Raw genomic sequence first — 16496 nt, 5'->3', positions numbered from 1 at the left:
GCATCTTGAAGGAACATGTAGGTTAATTTGGACTTAATCTTCATTAAAAAGTTGACCCTTTTGAAAGGTAGAGGGTGAAATGCACAAAGGGGAATTAGCCTGCATTGAACATGCAACCCGTCTCCGGATGACAACCCCTCGAGTAACCTAGATCGAAACCATCGGTAACCCTTTGGAAATAACACCAAGACGAGACGGCCATTTATTTTACGTTCAATGAAGAATGTACAAAGCAAATAAGAAAGTTACAAGATATGATTAACGGTCGGGGTGCAACTCAAGCTGCAAAATGCTACCATTAATAACCCAACCTCTCGCCGTTGACATTAGACTGTTTCTTTAAAGGATCACCTACGCGTACCTCGCGGCAGTCAAGTATTCAAAAGGTTGCATACGCGCATCCCCACCTCAGTGGCATAACCAGTAACTGAGGCCTAAGCGTATATGATTTAATCTTTATTGAATTATTTTTTCCTCAAATGAGAGATGGAGGTGAGAAATGCAATTTTAATAGTGTTTCTAACGACCCATATCAAGCAAGTTAGAAGCCAGTGTATGTCAAAATTCTTGAGAACTTTATACTTAAAAAGGTTTTATGGTACTTAACGCATGCGTTAAATCAGTGTAATTTAGTCTAAATACATGAATAGTGGTCACACTTTTAAAAGTGGGGATATCGCGATATAGTTAAGTAATAGCTTTTGGTCCGCATCAAAGTAGCTTTCCTGTTTTTTAGGCTGTCTAAGCTATTATAACTGCATAAATAAATGCTTTTGCGTTTACAAGTTAGACGAGCATGGTATTGGAATTTCAAACTAGTTATGTCTTCCCATATTCTTGGCCTAAAGTTACCCTTGGCTCCTGGCTAAAATATCCCAATAAACATACTTTGCACGTAAAAACGGTTGATGTTATAGCCCGAAACTGCACTCCCAGCGAGGTTGTCTCTACTCGATTAATAAGTTGCGAGCAGAAGGTTTACATTAATATAAAAGTTGTTTTTGCTTCTAATACATGCGTAATCTTTAATTTATTCATGGAAAGTAATTGTTGTCTTAATGCAAGAAAAGTTAATAAAAAGGATTGAAATGATCTAAACAGTTTAAGCTCGGTATACAAATTAGTATAGTTTACTTGTTAATAGGTTCATCCTTTTCTCGCTCGCTTTCTCGGAGGGGATACAGAAAAGGCTTACGTTTGTGAAGTGTCGTCGGTTAGCTTGAAGGACAGGAGAATGATCATTTATTCACAAAATCTTACTTTTTCGAATTTGGTGGTCGTCGAGGAAACGTGCACGTACACACCCGATCCAAGGTTTACTTTGACTATGTTATGCTTCAGAGTTTAATAAATATAATCTTTTATATCAGTGATATATATAAAAAGGCTCTTTTTTTTCAAAACGTTCGAATTGAAACTAGAGGCATACCACCATTTTTTTCGGGCGTTGTGGAATCTGTACTAGTCACACAATTTAAAAAAAACGCCAACACAGGTTTTCAAAATTTTAAAAATTGTTTGTTAGTTGTATAAACAACTATTTTAGACGTTCTTACTAATTTGAACTCGTCAATCAAATAATTTTTAAAATTCCTTTTTTTTAAGGATTAGATTATATGTGCGCTTTGATGCATATCGAGAAATTTTTATTCTTATTGGAACATTTTCTATTATTTTGTTAAAGTTGTGTTTTTCTTATTTTCTTTGAAGAGTTATAGCATATAAAACCAATTTGATTCATTATTTAGTAGGACATTTCTAATTTTTCGTAGTATTGTTGCCCATATTTTTATACTCAGGGATTTTATTATATATAATTTGACAGTCTTTTGACATATATGATATATTTGTTTTGTGTGGAGGTCAGTAAAAAGTAATGGATTTGTGTTTATTGTAGATAATTCATTTTAATTTTTTAGTTTAGATTAATTTTTTTATATCGACTATCTTTGAAATTTATTTTTTTGTTTAAAAGTTTTTTCTTCCACTAATTATTCATTTGAAATTAACATCGAGATTAAAAGTTTTACTATTACTTATTAGAGAAGCTATTTATATAAGAGTTTTATCATTTTATATTTAATTAAAAACTCTTGAGCGTTTTACTATGAACGATAAATTTAATTGAAATCATAGGAAGAATCGCTATGACGGAGATTTGTAATCAGATCGGATCCTCTCCCGTTACCTGGGTGGAGTGTTTGGCCCAAAAAGTTACAAGCAAGCTGGAAAATTCAATATTTGATAGTAAAAAGGAATGACTTTTTCGGGAAATTTTTATTTATTTATTAAGAAGTCGGCACTACCGTTTTCTCTACATTTTAATAAGCTTTTAGGACTCGTATAAATGTAAGAAGGCTTAAGTTAACATACTGCACATATAATTATAATATTGTATTTGTAAAATAAAATTAGTGTTGTTGCTCAAGTTTTTTTTTCTTATTTTTTGGTATTGCTCTAATTGTTTTTTAAGTTAATAGTTATTAATACTATTCATGGAACTATGATAAATTTCATTTAGTCAATCGAATTTTCCTTTTTTTAACTTCTTTATTTTAAGGGTTTAAGGTTACTGTTTTCACTATATATATTTAGTGGCTACTAGTGGCAACGAGGACTGCAAGTAGTTTAGGTAAACTTAGAGCAATTAAAAAAAGTAATATGACCCCGTCATCAGAGTTACTTTGAAAGAAGGAGTTATATTTTTACCCCCATTTATTCACGTAAAGCATTTACATTAGGTTTTTAGCTAAACTTTTGGCAGTCTTTTACCAAGTGCTTTGACTTACTCTTAAATATAGCAGATTTATTAAACTTCTATTCTTTAATTTTCTAGCCAGCAAACTTGCGTTTTATGTTTATTTGTTTAAACGTAACATTCGAGAGTGGGTCACCTTCCTATTTTTATAAAAAAGGCAATGTACACTACCGTTTAAAAGTATGTCCATGTTAAAAAAAATTTGGTAAAACCTTATTACGCTTTGATCAATTGGTTATATTGATTCCTTATATATATAAGATTAAAATGAGATATACATAATGTGGTTCGCTTCAAAGGAATTGCTTTCTTAAGTTTTTGAAATTTAAGTACCGTTTTAAACGATTTTGCACGTGACCCCTAGTTTAATTTCCGTTCGAAATTTTACATAATCACTCAATTATAAGTGTTTTTTTTAAAGCGTTTAAGTGACTTAGTGCGAAACTTCTGGTCGATAATGAAGCTGATATATAATGCCGTCTAGATCAAGGCAAGCCTTATACTGAAATCGCTCCTAAATGTGGTGTCAGTGAGGTCACGGTATCCCGGATCAACGCTCAATATGATCTATATCGTCCTTTCTATGAAGCTGGCGTCCAAGGATCTTAAAAAACCGTGATGTAGCTCAACTTGAACGACAAGTGACACCGAGTGCATTTGATATTGCACAGAAAGCTTCAAACTTTAAAGAAAATAAATAAAATAGACCAGTTTTAAGGTCTGCCGTGCCGAGAGCATTGCAATTTGCTGGGCTCCATGCGAAAAAAAAGTTAAAAACCCGTTTTGAAAACCCCCACAAGCGACTAAGGATGAGTATGCCCAGAAGTACGAAGATTAGGCCATTTCTGACTGGGGAAAAGTAATTTTTTTTAATGAGACCAAGATATGGTTCAGATTGTATCAAGTGGTGTTGGGTAGCGTTCCAGCGATAATCGATACTTGATCAATAAGTGGTGCAAACGTTTAAACTTGGAGGAGGAACGATTATGATTTGGTCATGTATAACACCTAAGGGTGTTGGAATATATAAAGATTATCGAGAATGATCTACCAAGAACATGCGATTGGTAAGGCTTTGGTCTTGGTGAAATGGTTTTTTTTCAGCGGGATAATGCTCCATGTCACAATGCATTATCGGTGGGATCACGGCTTTAATTACAGTCGCTCCAAGCGCTAGAATGGCCTCCACAACACCTGATCTCAATCCCGTTGAGCATGCAGGGGGATCTTGAAGAGGCAGATGGGATCATACGAATCAGCACCTGATAACTTGAACGAGCTTTGAACACGTGTAAAATCAGAATGGAAAAATTGTAACATCGGATCATTGCTACAATCTGATAGCCACCTAAGACTATCACCCGCTTTTTAACCTACTGGGACACATATGCTGAGTTTTTAGAAATTACTTTCCCTCCGTGTCCGTCACTGCTGGATGATGATGTAGCCTTATTCGAAAGCGCACTGAAGATGGCTCGCACTACTGCCACGATCACCCGTGAAGTAACGTACCTCACCGATCGGTTGCCTGAAGAACTATAGACACTTATATACCAACGTCGATGTCTTAGCCGGGTGGCCGTGTTGTTGCGGGGGCGCCAAAGACAAACTTATGCTTAATTGACTGCACAAGTGCATAAGAAAGAAGCTAATGACCCATTTTAACAATAAATGGGAGACCAAGCTGCACCATATAGTCGCACATTGCCCACGAACCACTTGAGCTAGTTAATTTTGGCGAGGTCCAAGCAGCTATCGAAACTTGCGATAGCACTTAGCGCCTTTTGGAAAATGGTAGACATTGCCAAAAACACTTAAACCCGGAATCAGCAACTAGCAAATATCAACCCCTTAATCAACAGTCTCCTGTCAGCGTTCGGCAAAGTGGGTGAGACCGTTTTACTGCGCCTTCTAAAAGAGTTCGTGGACGCTCGGGACGCCTTGCCGGAGTTTCAGTTTGGATTTCGGTAAGGGCACTCAACGACCCAGCAGCTCCTCTGCTTAACTGAATGGACCACTCGCCCTTCTAACGTTAAGAAGGCAACAAGCGATGTCCTCCTTGAAGTTGAAAAAGCATTGATCAAGTTTGGCATGAAGGTCTACTGCACAAATTGGGCTCGTTATCCGTTTCTCATGACCTTTACAACGTGCTAAATCATAACTAAATGGTCGCGTTTTCAGAGCGCGCGTGGGAGATCGGTCTTTGACAGTAGGAGTCCCTCATGCACCCCTTCCTGCGCCCTATTTATTTTGCAATTTATATGAGCGATGGGCCCTTGCCATTAAATCCACGCACACGAATAGCCCTCAAAGCCGATGGTACGGCCGTTTACTCATCGTCGAAGTTGCTATGCAAGCATCTACAGCGCTATCTTAACGCTTTTTCTGAATGGTGCCATAATTGGAAAGTTTCCATAAAAGCGTTAAAGAACAAAGCGCTTTTAATAAGGAATGCATCCCCCTGTCGGCGCCCTTAACCTTTGATGGCGAGAAGATTCCGTGGTGTTCTCAAGCGAAATACTCGGGTGCATCAATAACCACAAACTTTCCTGGCAGCCGCACGTGGACTATCTAGTTGCGAAAGTCAAGGCAGCAACTAATGCGCTTTACCTTTTACTATACGGTAAGAGCAAACTTTCTCTGTGAAACAAACAGTAATTGTATATGTCTTACATTCCAGCCTATAAAGACATATGCGTTTGCTGCTTGGACCTACGATTCCATTGCAACAGCGTCGGGACTTCAAGTACGACAGAACAAATTGCTGTGTGATGACTAAGGCTCCGTAATTTTTGCGAAATGAAGCTTATCACCGGGGCCTTCAGCTGGACCCTTTAGACATCGCCTCCCAACGTAATGCCTATGCCCTTTACGACAGGCTAGCCAGGCACACTAATCGCCTCCTGGTGAGGGAACTTACTTAAGAGTCATAGGACGGAGCACATTATCGCCGACAACGAGACTCGCGTAAGCGCGAGTTTTTGTCTGTTAATGCCGAGAAAATAATGACACCTTCCGATTGAAAGCTACTTTGTGGTATGACAGCTTTCACTTCTAATTGAGAGCTCGAATATTCGAAGTTTTTTGACTCGAGCGAGAATCAGGAACTGTCATTTATAAATGAATCTGACTTCCAGTAAGCCAAAGAGGGTACAAGCAGTGTCCGTGACAAAAGGGAGCTATACTAAATATTAAAACTTTGTTTACTGAATTAAATTTTATTTACGTGCAAAATTGTTTTCATAATCTCTCAACTTTGCAGGCTTCTACCTCTCCGAATAGTTCAAGTGTTAATGTAGCTAGAACGTAGGAGTTAACTGTGTGTTATCGAAAGGTATTCTATATAAATTGAAAAATACAAAACAATTGAAATTATTTTAAACAATAGTGCAAATAAGAACAAGTTCAGAGGAAAGGGAAAAACATGAGAAGCAAAAATTCTTTTTTAACAATCCAGTTGGGCTATATTTTTAGACTTTTCATAGTATCTTTCGTTGAAGTTGGATGCTCTTACTGCTGGGCCTTTCTCCGTGTAGCTCCTTAAATGTAACCACAGGTTTTTTAAAACCAACTGAATAAGTTTATAAAAAATATAGGTAAATATAATTTTGAATAGATAATAGAGAAAGTTATTTAAATGTTGTTTAGGGAGGGTAAAGGATATGCACTAGGAAGAGTCTATAAAAAGAATATCCACTTTTAGAAATAGGAGCGCGTATGACTGAGCAGATTAATATTTTATTATGTATATGTATTAACGAGGACTTTTAACTAAAATGTTTCAGTACTTTAATACTGGGGCAAGCCAATTTAATAAACTTTATATAACTTTTTATTGCCTATGCCGAGTTAGATGCTCTAAAGTTATATCTACGAACACGCGCTACCCAAGGTGCTAAAACTTCGATTACCTTATGTTGTGTGTTTATGGGTTCTTTGCTTGGGGTCTTATAGCTTTCCTGTAACTCATGCAAGTAAAAGTAGCAAAAGTAGTAACGGAAGGTTGTTGTTCAAAAGATTGAAACCGAGACGGTAGTCGAGACTGAAACCGTTGCAGAATCCAGTACCCACGCTCATAATAATTAACAATATATAGATGAAACTTAATAACCTAAGATACTGATAAGTTAAGCTAAGTTACTAAAGGCCAATATTAGAAAAACTGCGCTATAACTTACATTGCATAATTCAGGGTATCTCTACCAAACAAGACGCTTTTTATTTTCGTTTCTGGCATTATTGACATAATGGTAACAAAGGGTTAATATAACCAGTAATAATTTCTTTATTAGTTTGCAACTTACTGATGAACTGTGATAAAAGAACATGACACTTTGCGGTACACTATTACTACTATTAGCGACATAAAAGAAAGCACACGCAAGCATTTTCGCTTCTAGAGGAAAATAACTATAGTATCTTATGTTCTCTCTGAAAAAACTACTATTATCTTGCTAACGAAAAAACATAGATATAACATAGTGGCTGATGAAAATAGTTTTATAAACCAGATATTATCTTGAACTATTATATAATAAAAGACATTGTGGATCAAAGATAACTAAATAATATTCTACACAAAAAAATACCAAGCGGTTAAGGATATTACTCTATCAACTCACTGATATTGTGGCTTTCAGCCAAAACTGCAAGGTTATGGCTCGACCAGCTACGACCATTCTGTACTTGCGGGCAATAAACATTGAAAAGTTCAAAGTTTGATGACTCGATCGAGCATCAAAAAAGGGTATAAACAATTAAATATAATGAAATTGTCGGCTTTTAAAACTTCGGGGTAAGCGGATGGACTGCAGTTTCTCTCGTAATCAAATTATTACTTCTATATGCCTTGTAACGATAATAGTGATTTAAATAAACAATCTTTAAGTAGAAAGTTTAAAACAAAGTATGTAATTTATTTTTCATAGTAGCGCTTACGGCTGTGCGTAGTAGGCAGCTGAATTTCGTGCATGTTAAAGCTTAGTAACAGCTGAACCAATCAAAAAGTAAATCCAGGAGGAAAATATCAGTGATATGAGTGCGAATATAATTTTCTCTTGCAGGGAAGATTTAAACACGAAATCTGGACAAGCAAGAAAGTCGTCCGCTGGTTTTTGTTTCTCTAAAGCCTCATCAACGCTTCGCTTTAATGCATCAAATTGCGGCTTCCAGTGCTTGCAAAGGCGCTCAGGATACGGCTCAATAGCTGCGTCCATCGTAACCGTCCCTACAAAAAGTTTATAAAATGCAAACTTAACTGGCAGAATATATACCTGAGACTTTTCCGTTGTAGCTGTAGATACCAAAGTAAACAGCCAAGTCCGTCTCGGTTATAAACTGCATGTCTTCGATTAAAATTCCTGAAAAGTTTAGAAATAAGAAGCGTAATATATAAGCACACCAGGAATTACGGAGCTACCATCTAAATAAACAGGAGAAGGCGGACCGGCCACGTTTGACAAAGCGCACGCAAATCTTTGCAGTAAAAAGGAATACACTTTTAAAAGATAGTTCATACGAAGGAGATTGAGGTTGAAAAGAAAATTTAAAAGATTATAATATAGCACGCTTCGGAGCTTTCTCTTATTCCCGTCTAACAAAAGTAACGAGAAATACTGACGTTGATAAAAAAGGCAAATAACCTGTTATTCGCTTTATCTTCCAAAAGCAATCCAGTGGAGAGCGCGCGAAAACAGGAAATTCAAAATAATCAAAGAAAACTTTATTGTTTAATGCGTCTCCTTTTTAAATGGCTATGAGGTTAGAGGCCAGATAAGAAAACTGTAATACATACCGTCAGTCGCCATTCTCATATTAACGGGATAACAACAACGCGTTTTAAAAAGAGTTCTACCCTTATAAAAATTAGAAAAAAATTTACAGGGAGAAGTGTAAACTAAGGCAACTAGTTTAAGGCCGTTAGTGGAATCTTTTTCGCAAATTTCAGTAATGTACGCTTTCAAAGTCAGTGTAAGGACGGTCAATAGAATATCATTTACGGTGGCTTGATAAGTTATAAGTAGGTATATATATATATATGAAAAATCTTAATAAAAAAAAACCATATTGTAGTTTAAGCTTTAACGCCCTCAACTCTTCAAGTGAAATAGCCTGCAAAAAAGAAATACATTTTCTTCCGGAATGAAGTTTCCTTTCTTTTCTAAATCTTTAAAGAAACAGGTATTTATACTTATCTTTTTAAAAAATAACAAGAAACCTTAAAAAATCATCCTTTCTTTTTAAGTACAACTGAGGAATCTCCCAAAGACCACTAAAAAGTAGAACAACTACTCGAATGAAGCTAATTTTTTGCAAACTCCCGACACTTCTTAAAATATTTCGAGCTCCATAATTTTTAATCTAAAAACCTAGAAGTTAGTTACTAATTATTATATATATGTTAAAATAATTTACTAGATTTTCAGAATTCACCAAAGAAAAGAGAAGTTTCTGTAAGGCTATTCCGTCACCTGTTTAAATAACTTTAATAACTAAAAAATACTTGCCAATCAAGTATTTGAGCAAAAATGATTCCTTATTATAAATATGATTGCCTAAACTGTGACAAAATTGGGCAACAATCAAACAGCGTCCACAGTCTTTAAGAGGAGGAATCTAAAAACTTAGTATTACTAAAACCTCTTAAAATTTTACTGCGTTACCGTACCTTGAGATAAAAAACGTTAACAGCGTAAAAATTAAATACATGCCAAGTAATAATAACCTTATATAACCTCCACAAAGGTTTTGACCGGTCCATCTTTTCCTGTATTTTTTTTTCTAACCATTTAACTACGTCTTTAATAGAAGAAATATGCTCTACCAAGTAAAGCTTATTATCAAGAAATATACTAACTTAAAATTTATATAAGTTTAACCAGTAATTGTTTGAACGTGCCAATCCAAATCCACTTCAGATTCGCGAAGTTTTCGAAAAAAGGAATGTTCAAAACCGTGTGCTTTAGTAGGCTTGCAATAACATATATTTACCGACGTTATACGTTCATACTTCGATATAACTTTTTCGTAAATTAACCTCTGTAAATCTATTATAGACCAAATTTATTAAAACTGTAGTTTCCAGAATAAAAGGCAAGTAACCTTTTAAATCAATTTCCTTTTCTAAAAATAACAAACAGAAAACCAAATTTTGATTACATTCCTCGTTAGAAGATAGATAACTATGAAAATGGGTTCCTAAAGAATTATATCTTTTTACGGCAATACTTTCATCCTTCATTTTAAACAAATAATATACATATTAGTAAAGAAAGAGAATAATTAGTCACTCATCGTATAAAAATGACCAGATCAAAAGCGATGGAGACTAGTTCAATTAAAAAGCGAAAATATGAGACTTGGAGGATTTAAAATCTGTTACTAAAAATAGATACAAGTCCTCTTGTATCCCAATCAGAAAGGCGTTTTATTATTAAAGAGCACGTTAACGAAATTAGGTAGTTATAAAGAAACCATTCATAAAAGTATAAAGTGAATAACCTTCCTAAGTGATAAAGTTAATATATTTGAACTATTTACCCAACCTCTACACCATGCACCCAAGCAGTAGGTATTGTCGAAAATTTTTCTCTCCCAGATGGTTGCATTGCCAACTAGGGTTTTTAAGGATAATTTATCTTGTTTAAGAAAATTTAGAAAGTCTCTTGTAGAATAAATAATTCATTATAAGTTGGTAAAGTTATAATGGTGCAACAAATCCTACGTATTACTCAACTATACTTTTGCATGGAAATCTATGTCCTCATATCCATATAAGTCAACCATGGCTTTAGCACAGTAAATCAATGGCAAACTTAACTTCAGACTTACCACTTAGGTGAGAAGAGCGTCGTTCGATCTGATTATTATATTATGGTAAGCAATTTAACCGCACTCTAGGTTATCTATTTACGCTAGCGTTTTAAAGGACAATCTGTAAATGATTCAAGAACAACTCCCAATAATTTAGTTATTATCTCGTTTCTTTTTTACACGAACCTTTAGCGTTCTAAAGGTAAAAAACGCTGGGTTTAATATAACATTCGACTTCTACTTTTTTAAAGGTCAACTGGTAGCTCTAGCTGACTTTTAAGTCATCACGGAATTAGTTCCAAAAAAACATTTCTAATCACACGTTTAATTGACATTCTTTATTTTAAATATGTACAATTACGGCAGTAATAACAAAAAAGGAGATAATAACGCATCAACTATTTGGACACAAACAAAAACTGCTATTGTATGCTTGAAGTACATAAAGTAGGCACTTTTGCAATCTAAATTTTGTTAGGGAGCCAATTCTGCGGACTTAACATTCAATTTTGCAAGGTATTTTTCTTAAGTTGTTAGGTGATTAACCACCTGGCTGTTCAAATTTAAATAGTGGTTTGATTATCTTACAAGCAGTTATACTGCTGATTTTACTAATAGAGAGGACAACTTATGGCCCAAGAATGCAGGACCAGGGTCTTATGCTCGGGCATAAGTTAAGCACTCAGAACTTTTCATGTTACAAATTATAGATAAAAAATGTAATTATTTTTTCCACTAAGCTTATGGTCTTTACCTGTAGCCATACTTTTATTTTTTTTGTGGTATAGGATTTTAATTATTTGAAAGCAGTTACCAACAAATGTTAAATCCCCGTCAAAAAGAAAGAGCTCACACAAAATCGAAAAGGCAGAAATTAGCATAATAAAGTATCTAGCCATATTACTACACAAATTTATCACGCTATTAAACTTTAACTTTTGACTTGCTTAAGGTTTAACATGAATTCGGGATTGAGATTTTTAACGGAATAATAAATATTTACTTTAAATTTTACGTCTCGAAGAGTTGTCTAAAGATATTGAGCATGTAACAGGCGCGTAAAGGCTAGTAAGGGCAAAGACTTTTTTTTCTTCTTTGCCTGGGTTGTTACCAGATTGAGCTGGCTGGCCTTACTATGAATAATATTAGAACCGAAGAGATTGAAAGACTTTTATTATACTTTTGTCAACCACTTGCTTGCTATTGTTAACAACGAAAAACTAAGGTTAAAGTCAGGATTGATAAATATTTTATATTACACATTAATAAAACTCTTTTTTAGTTGGACAGAGATTTCTTTTATTATTGTGAATGCTAAAAAAATTTATTTTATAAACTTATGGCAGTTGTAAAAGGAGGTCAAATAATACTAATCTGCAAAAATTCTTGAAAAAAAGTTATCTGCAGATATGCATCATATCTAGAGCTATTTAAAAATTTATTAACGCTACTAATCTATTAAAAATTAGTGTTACCAATATAAAGGCAAGTTTATGACGAATAGAAAGGGCTCTCATCTAAGGAGCAATTAAGAGCAAAGTGAATTCCTTAGCACATTTTTATAAAAGGTTTTGTATTTTGGGTTTAGAAGTAGAATTTTATAGCCATTGTTTTAATCCATAGGCCTAAATAAAGATGTTCTATAGAAAATTAATTGAGTCTTAGAGAAGTTCATAATGCTTTATAATTGTTTGACGAATTTAGGGTTTTAAAACTTTCTATTAGCTCACAGATGTACAATAAACTTCTTTTTTTCTTCTCTTGCCATACAAGCTATTTTTTCTACTTTTTGCACTACAGTATTAAAAGCTTTTCCTACAACTTTTGCTGGCGCGTATACTATTTTTATCGAAAATATATGTTATCAAACTTTTAAGTTGTCTTAAACGAGAAGACTTGTTCTATTAACGGTTTCCTTAAGTTATTGATACAAAACTAGACGACAATATTTTCCTTTACATAAGACATATTCCGGTAAAGTAACTCGTACATATCACTTATTAGAGCAGAACGCCGACAAATTCCCAGGGAGTTATCAGAAAATTTATGATCTAGTGCTACAAAAAAAATTTATTAATAAACTCCTTTTAGAGAGGAATCTTCATCATAGCAAAGTAAAAACAAGCTTTTTATAGGGAGCTAGCTAGCTAAACGAATAACAGATCCATTGTTTAGCATCTTTAACCATGAAATTTTATAATAAGGGCGTATAAAAATTCATTTCCAACAAACTTATAGTAATTAACCGAATACCTGAATCCTCAAGTTAAATTTATAACAAAGTAACTATAAAAATCTATACAACAAAATTAACAAAATTGAGTTTGCACACTTTTTAAGCATTTTTCGATTACTTTTTGGCTGTTCTTGCCTAATTGGATCTTTTTAAGTATTTTAAAAAAGCTTCTATGCCCTCTAATAGTTTAATCGAGAATTAATAGAAGAAAACTCACATTCGCCAGTTTATGTCTGCTCCACTAGTTAAGTTCCTGGTTTTAAATTTTTTTTTTTTAAAAAACCTCTACTAAAGCAGAAATATACACTCTGGTTCACTTTTTTATAACCTTATTAAAAGTGGTCTAAATTACAGCTTTAAACAATTTATATACATCTTAACTCTCAAATAGAAACGCACCAAAAAAAGCTTTATGGTGTACTCAAACCTAGGGGAAAAAAAGAGGCTATAGTGAAAAAAAAATCTTATTAACTATTCCGCTGATCACCACAAAATCATAACTACTGGAACAATTAATTCAAAAGTAATACTGAACTCTTTATTAATACTTTTGTACAACTCCTTATAGTGACTTTTCGAATTAAAGTTGTTTTATACGACAATAATAATCTTTTTAGTGGCAATATCCGCGTTATACAACTTTTTAAGAATCAGAACTGGAAGATTCTATCGAGTATTCTTCGCTAAGTTCACTTTCACTAGAAGATCCTTCAGATTTAGCGACGGCAAGATTTTTTTCAGCCACCAGCAATGCCTCCCTGGTGGCAAATTTTCGAACGTATTCTTTATAGAATTAAATTTAGATTCATAATAAAACAAATAACCCTTTAGCTTATAAAATTAGAAAACTTTTATAAAACACTAATAGTTAAGTAAATAAAATATTCTTGCACCTTTGATTTTTGCTTTATACTGTTCCGGTTCCCGCATGAGCAGGGAAGCCGCCTCGCCGTTTAAAGGATCCGTAGGATTTGGATACATCAAAAGTTGGGGAAGAAAAGTATCAAAAATGTTTAATAAATCTGTTATAACATATGAAATAACAGAAATGCTTAAAATAATTAAAATTTAACAGTTTACTATATAGTAAAACGATATAATTTCTATTGGAATTTATTGTAAAATAACAATGTTTTTAAAAATAAAAATAGTAGATAGCAAAGGGTTTTCTTTTAACCGAAGAGTAGATAATAAAACTAAGAGATAGAGGAAAGGAAAGATGGAAACGAATTCAAATCCAAGTTATATATATATATGTTATATATAGGTTTGTCGCCAAAAAAATTTCACCGTTAATAAAACAGGAGCATCTCTACGAATCTAATTTAAAAAATCTATAAATTACGCGCCTCTTAACATAAAATTCGATGAACGGAGTATTCTTACAGGCGATCAAAAAAAGGTCTGAAGATTGCACTACTTTATATTGTAGAGTACATTTTATTAATACACTTTTGAATTTATAAGTTAAATTCGATGCGTTGCTAAATAGGGGGTTTGATAAAACTTATATTCATATAATATTAAAGCAAACTACTTTAAATTTATAAATGTTTAAGTTGTAAAACGTATAATAAATATATATTAACAAAAGAAAAGTAAATAATGAAAAAGTAAAGCCATAGCATAATAAATCCTACGGGTTAAACCTAATTTTTTAAAAGAGCTAATAAAAAGGTTCAAGTTAATGTTAAAAAGTAAAATTAAACTTTTATTTACTAAAGATAAAATCTCAAAAAACCATAAATAACTTAAACTGTTGTGCAAGTTAATAATAAGCAACCGAACATGGGGCTCCAAGTTTGATTGATAACATCAAGACAAACAGAGCCGGACCTTTAAAACAACTTTAAGTTTATAAACTTCGCAAAGAGATTGTTTACAAAATATTTTATAACGGAAACGACAGATGTTTATTTTAAAAAGGGAGTATACTTACACAAACACCATGAAATAGCGGATAAAATAAATTACAACAAGAATTCAGTTATATGCTAAAAAAATTTTCAAGGTACAAAAATAATTCAAATAATAGATTACATCTCGTCTATATTTGGATGAAAGATTTTATTTACGAAGCCGATAGAAGGAGACTGATAGGGGTAGCCCTCCGATAGCTGGCAGCGAACTTTCCAGCAACCATCTTCATAAGGAGCTCAATAGTTAAGAAATACAAGTTAAAATTATACGTTATGTGGAGAAGAAGGAAACACAAAAAAAAAATTATATCTATTATATATAAAACAAAATCTTTTTAGAGCATAGTAGTAGATGAAGGATGATTATAAATAATCTCAATATAGTTGTTTTTACTGTCTTTAGGTCCCAAAAATTTAACATAGAATTCCATCATGTTGTCGTTAACCAAACTAACATCGTGGTCTGCCATCATGCTAACAAGTAGACAATAAAAACACAAAAATTGCACAAGTTGTCATGAAAAAGTATGTAAAACTAATGATAAACTATAATTTTCAAACTATCACGAAGATAATAAAGTCATTATTACAGCTTCATTACGTCGGTTTCTATTCTTTTCTTTGGTGAAGACATAAGTGGAAGAAAGAAATAATATTTAATAAAAGGGGAATTTGCGCCGTGTAATTTGTTTACTCTGTTAAAAATATACAGTGAATATAATACATCCAACAGTTAAATATTGGTTAAAAATTATCAAAATCCTAAACTTACTAGTGTTGATGGTACGTTAAGTATATTTTATAAACATTTTAATTCTAATTAAAAAAACTCTTTGCAAAAACTATATGTTTACAATAAACTATGAAGTTATTTGTTATTCTAAAACATTATCAAATAAAAAAGTCACAATTAAACGCCTTAGAAAGTAACAAAGGGAGCGCTTTACCTCTGCAGATCACTCAACGATACTACACCACTTTAATATGACGCTTACGGAGGAGTAGTAACTCTTCTCTGCAGTTTTTATTCATTTATAACATAGCATCTTAAATTTTAAAAGTTGCAAGTTAAATTTTAATCCAATAACCACTAAACAATTACCACTAAAGCAAAGCCCCCCCGTTTGTTTAACCAGTGGTATCTCTTTATTCATCCACCTTGAAAGGCTCTCCATTTTTATGTAATCTGTAATATTCGCAGTCAGCCTGGCTATTATTTGAATCGAGTACACGACCTTGCGCGAAACTAGAAAGCTTCCAACCATTACCGCTAAGCAAATATAATTTAGAGCAAAAATCTTTAGTCAACCAGTGACTTCTACCCCTGGCATCCTCCTATATTGGTTCCTCTGTTTTTGGTGTAGTCTTTTACTCGCGATCAGCTAGGCTATTTGCATTTGGTTAACTATGTTTTAATTTGATTTAATTAAAGCGCACTTGTTTAATTTACCCAGATCCATAGGTTTTAGTGAAACAGTTTAATTTAATTTACTCCTCATAGAAGAAAACTAATCCTGTATAATCTTTTACTTTTCATCAGGTAGCTAAATCTTAAGTGTATTTTATGCGAAAGAATAGGGATGTTTTATATTTTCTCATTTTTGGCTATGAATGACATTTTTCTTATAGCAAAACAGTAAAAATTTTTGTTCAAGGACCAGTTAAAATTTTAAGTAGATGGTCGGTCAGCTGAAGATCAAAGAATTGAATCTGTATTTAATACGTATCAGTTGAAGCTTTTTTAGAAAAAAATAATGCATACTAAAGAGAT

General features: G+C 33.3%; 2 protein-coding genes and 2 long non-coding RNA genes across 7 annotated transcripts; 2 read left to right on the top strand and 2 right to left on the bottom strand.

Moving 5' to 3' along the window:
* Positions 1-1148: 1148 nt before the first annotated feature.
* Positions 1149-2222, top strand: LOC135122324 (uncharacterized). The gene is made up of 3 exons (XR_010279332.1): positions 1149-1314; positions 1371-1495; positions 2137-2222. It is a non-coding gene; the product is annotated as an uncharacterized LOC135122324 (long non-coding RNA).
* Positions 2223-5999: 3777 nt separating this feature from the next.
* Positions 6000-6512, top strand: LOC135122323 (uncharacterized). The gene is made up of 3 exons (XR_010279331.1): positions 6000-6092; positions 6147-6354; positions 6407-6512. It is a non-coding gene; the product is annotated as an uncharacterized LOC135122323 (long non-coding RNA).
* Positions 6513-7731: 1219 nt separating this feature from the next.
* LOC135122327 (uncharacterized) lies at positions 7732-9221 on the bottom strand. The gene is made up of 9 exons (XM_064046525.1): positions 9173-9221; positions 8976-9118; positions 8821-8924; positions 8665-8762; positions 8553-8613; positions 8401-8499; positions 8178-8351; positions 8032-8118; positions 7732-7985 (listed from the first exon to the last, which is right to left on the bottom strand). Exons 5-9 carry the CDS (start codon positions 8569-8571, stop codon positions 7732-7734), a joined length of 633 nt encoding a protein of 210 aa, XP_063902595.1. The 5' UTR covers positions 8572-8613; positions 8665-8762; positions 8821-8924; positions 8976-9118; positions 9173-9221.
* A 4178-nt stretch (positions 9222-13399) lies between these two features.
* On the bottom strand, positions 13400-16254 carry LOC135122325 (uncharacterized). 4 transcript variants are annotated; one of them, XM_064046521.1, is made up of 11 exons: positions 16176-16254; positions 16048-16112; positions 15961-15995; positions 15828-15911; positions 15673-15771; positions 15316-15420; positions 15120-15199; positions 14847-14961; positions 14590-14642; positions 13700-13828; positions 13400-13589 (listed from the first exon to the last, which is right to left on the bottom strand). In XM_064046521.1, the coding sequence occupies exons 6-11, from the start codon at positions 15357-15359 to the stop codon at positions 13450-13452; spliced, it is 561 nt and encodes a 186-aa protein (XP_063902591.1). In that variant the 5' UTR covers positions 15360-15420; positions 15673-15771; positions 15828-15911; positions 15961-15995; positions 16048-16112; positions 16176-16254; the 3' UTR covers positions 13400-13449. The 4 variants fall into 4 exon arrangements, with proteins under 4 accessions (XP_063902591.1, XP_063902593.1, XP_063902592.1 ...); XM_064046523.1 differs by having other exon boundaries at positions 15961-16112; XM_064046522.1 differs by having other exon boundaries at positions 15828-15995.
* Positions 16255-16496: the final 242 nt, after the last annotated feature.

Source organism: Zophobas morio, unplaced genomic scaffold (assembly GCF_036711695.1).
Source record: "Zophobas morio isolate AGI-343-1 ecotype UQ-CSIRO unplaced genomic scaffold, CSIRO_AGI_Zmor_V1 ptg001085l, whole genome shotgun sequence".
Taxonomy (NCBI): domain Eukaryota; kingdom Metazoa; phylum Arthropoda; class Insecta; order Coleoptera; family Tenebrionidae; genus Zophobas; species Zophobas morio.
Note: the sequence above shows the minus strand (reverse complement) of the source record. Positions and strands in the feature narration are given on the sequence as shown.